Genomic DNA, 3,563 nt, shown 5'->3' with positions numbered 1-3,563 from the left:
ACTTTATAATTCTTTAAACTGCACCCCAACTTTATTACTATTTGGGTTCCTGCCTCCCCCACTGGGATTGGGGCAGAGACTGTGTTTCTCTTCTGTCCGTACTACCTTTGATCTGAGGTCTGGGCTCCTTTCCTGAGGTCCTCCTCCTCCTCTCAACTGCATTCAACTGCTTTCCACTTATTTAACCGACATCAGTGCAAATACAGCTGAGGGCTGCAAAGTGCAGTACTCCAGAGAATACCTAGGGCAGGTCTATGGGAGGAGGTATGCCTGCGGCCTTTGGGTCCACCTCTCCTCCCCAACCCCTCAGCCTTGCTAACAAAAATCCCAGCTTGTAGCTGAGGCTGGACTCCTCAGCCAGGTTTGAGGGCCCCACTACTACCTCAGGGGTTACCAGCCAGGTCTCCTCAGCTCCACTATTCCTCTCCTGCCTCATTACCCTCCATTAAGGAGTCTACTGGGGCTTCTTTGGGGTCAAGCCAGGCTGGGTCCCCTCCATGGATCTGCCCAGGAGAGAGAACTATGCTGCTCCAACCAACCTGCCATTCTAGAGGGCTCCAGAGGGGAAGAGACAGCTCCCCACACCCATCCCTTGCCAGAGGGTCACTAGTTGGTGTGTGTGTATGTGTGTGTGTGTGCCTCTTCAAAAATCCCCCCAAACATTAAATCTTTAAGACCACCAACAGGGAAGTAAGCACATCCCCAATTTTATTGCCTTTTTGTCCAATAGTCCTGAGCAGGGAAAGGGGCAGGAATCGGGAGTCCCCCTCAGAAGTATCACGTAGAGGTCTTGAGGGGGTCTTTAACTGATTAGCTGGGGTGAGAGACTCCCTACCCGCTTCCTCATCGATCCTAGTTTGTCACAATGGGCGAAAGATTTTTCTAAGGGGATTTCAGGCTTCTCACCGGCCATCAGGGCATCTTCCCAAAGTCCTCAGCAAAAAAGTCTGCTCTCCTCATAGTTACAACGAAGGGAGTCTCCTTGAGGAGCCAGGAGTGGTATGTTCTCCCGGGTCTAGAGAAGGGCGTGTCTGTCTCTTTCTGTCCAACAGCGGGGCGTCCTGGCTCCCCAAGGCCTTCGGGTAAGTAGCTCTCAGCTTGACAGTCCAGCCAGCCAGCGACCCAGGCTGCCCCAAGCCCTCATGGGTAAGTTTGACCCGTTACCATACATCGGACAAAGTCGGGCATCTCTCGCCATCGCACCCTACGTCGCCAGGAGGGCTCTTCAATTCCCCCAATCTGTCGATCTGGTCTCTCAAGACCTCTCACCTTCCATCAGGCCGGTTCCCCGGTCCCCCCACGCAGTCGGGCGGGCCCCCGGTTCCCCTGAGCCACCGGGTGACGGTCACCGTCCATCCGGCGCGGTCTTCGGTACCCCCATGCTGTCCAGCGGTCTCCTTGGGCCGTCACCTTCGTCAGGTGGGGTTCCTGGGGCCCCCGCGCCGGGGGACTCCTCAGTCGGGTCCCGCGTACTCACAAAGGCACCCATGGCCGTGGCGTGACCCGAGCGTAGCAGCTGAAGCTGGCGCCGTCCGCGGCGGTACAGGTACTCGATGCGCAGTACGTCGGAGCGTGGCAGGCGGGCGTGCTGCCGGAACTCGGCCCGCACCCGCGACTCGGCGCCCGGCTTTCCGTGCCCGGCGCGCAGCAACTCGCGGTACAGACTCAGAACTTGTCTCTGAAGCCGGCTGTGCCGGCTCATGGTAGCAGCTGGGCCGCGGGCTCACACAGCGGACGCCCCACCGAGTGGCGCTGCAGCACAGTTGGGCGAAGCGGTGAAACGCGACAACTGACGCTTCCGCCACCCACCCCCAGCTTTGCGGCGCCGTCGCGTCCCATAGGTTGTCGCTGCTGCTACGTCACAATGTTGTGAGTAAGGGGCGGAGCTTCTGGTTCACTGGCCCGCCCCACAGGAAATCAGTGTCCTTTAGAGGACGGTACTTCTGAGGGCCTGGATGAGGAGGGCGCTAGGCGCTGAGGCTCTTAGGTTTGGGGTCGGAAGGGACCAGGGGATCCTGACCTGACTCTTGGGTCCTGCGAGTGGAGAGAGCTAGAGGTTGGAGCCCTTGTGAGCCTCAGGGCTCTGGGGGCACTGGGAGAGAGAAGACAGGCACAGGCATGCTTTTGTCCTCAGTTATTTTTTAAAGCAATCTCGGGAAGCTCCATGCGTTCCCACCCGCAGAGCAGGTGTGCGTCGAGGGTCCCAACCCTGGGGATGGGCAGAGGGACGGGGTCACGCGGTGAAGTGTTGGGTCACAGCCGGCAGGACAAGCTTCTCGGTGCTGAGAAGATGGCGTGAGAGATGGTGTGGGCTGTAAGCCCCCAGACGCAGCCTGTAGCGCAGGGAGTTGGGCTCTTAGCGCCCTCTACCGACATGAGTCGGGTCCGAGGGTAGGAGAGGGAGCGGCCTCCCCAGCTGTTGAAGTCCAGAGTCCAGCCCACATGGCACATTTCGACTAGGCTGGCACCCCGATGTCCAGGGAGTATCAGGTCAGCCTCAATTCCGTTAGAGTCCCCGCAGGCTACGCGGAGGCGTACTCGTAGGGCTGGGAGGCCTGCAATGCCACGACCCCCTCGGACCCTACCAGCACCCGGAGCGTGGGGGGCCGCTGGACAATAACCCGGAACCCTCCGCCCAGCGTGCGACCACGACCCGGCACACCTGGGCGGCGAGCTGCGCTGGGCGTGGGTTCTTATGCTAGAAGGGAGGCGGGTCAGGGACTGGGGAGAGGGTCGGAGTTTGGGAGTCAAACGGGAGATCTGAAACCGCTATGAATCCCCTCGGTGTCTCTATCAGAAATACATATCCAGGTCTTTGCTAGAGGAATAAGGTCTGGGATTTGCTTTAAAATCCTCCAGCACAAACAAAACAAAAAGAGCGAGAGGAGGTGCTTCCCTGGTGGTGCAGTGGTTGAGGGTCCCCCTGCCGATGCAGGGCACAGGGGTTCGTGCCCCGGTCCGGGAGGATCCCACATGCCGCGGAGCGACAAAGAGTGAGAGGAAAAGAAAGCAAGAGTGGCAAAATATTTGTAACTGTAATGGGGTTTCATAACACTATTCTCTCTTCTTTTGTGATGCTTGAAATTTTCCGTAATAAACACTTTCTTAAAAGGGAGATTTAGAGAGAGAAAAAAAAGCCTTTGGATCCTGTCACATCTCTCTCACCTGTGTCTTCATAATCTAGTAACTGTTTACTGAGCACTATTCTGTGCCAGGCACTCTTTCAAGTGCTTTAATATTTTATTTATAAGATAATGTATGACACAGTATGTTAATAAAATATGCAATATAATATGATGCTATTTTAATATCTTGTCACCTAATTTATATTATGTAATACATTTATTTGAAAATAGTGAATATTTAAAACAGTTTATTTTTAAAATAGTGAATATTTAAAACATTTTTTGTTTGTTTTAAGTTTTGGCCGTGCCCGATCAGGGATCAAACCTGCGCTCACTGCATTGGGAGGCAGAGTCTTAACCACTGGACTGCCAGGGAAGTCCCTAAACACTTGATATTTTAAGTAACATTAAATCCTCACCAACACTCTGACAAGGTAG

The 3,563-nt window shown here is 55.1% G+C and overlaps 1 protein-coding gene across 1 annotated transcript; it reads right to left on the bottom strand.

Annotated features, from left to right (window-relative positions):
• Positions 1-667: 667 nt before the first annotated feature.
• On the bottom strand, positions 668-1,816 carry SDHAF1 (succinate dehydrogenase complex assembly factor 1). Its single transcript, XM_033413788.2, has one exon. It carries the CDS (start codon positions 1,700-1,702, stop codon positions 1,346-1,348), a length of 357 nt encoding a protein of 118 aa, XP_033269679.1. The 5' UTR covers positions 1,703-1,816; the 3' UTR covers positions 668-1,345.
• Positions 1,817-3,563: the final 1,747 nt, after the last annotated feature.

Source organism: Orcinus orca, chromosome 20 (genome assembly GCF_937001465.1).
Source record: "Orcinus orca chromosome 20, mOrcOrc1.1, whole genome shotgun sequence".
Classification (NCBI taxonomy): Eukaryota; Metazoa; Chordata; class Mammalia; order Artiodactyla; family Delphinidae; genus Orcinus; species Orcinus orca.
Note: the sequence above shows the minus strand (reverse complement) of the source record. Positions and strands in the feature narration are given on the sequence as shown.

Excerpts from the sequence above, each read along its gene's own strand:
- SDHAF1 (XM_033413788.2), bottom strand. The coding sequence starts at position 1,702 with ATGAGCCGGCACAGCCGGCTTCAGAGACAAGTTCTGAGTCTGTACCGC.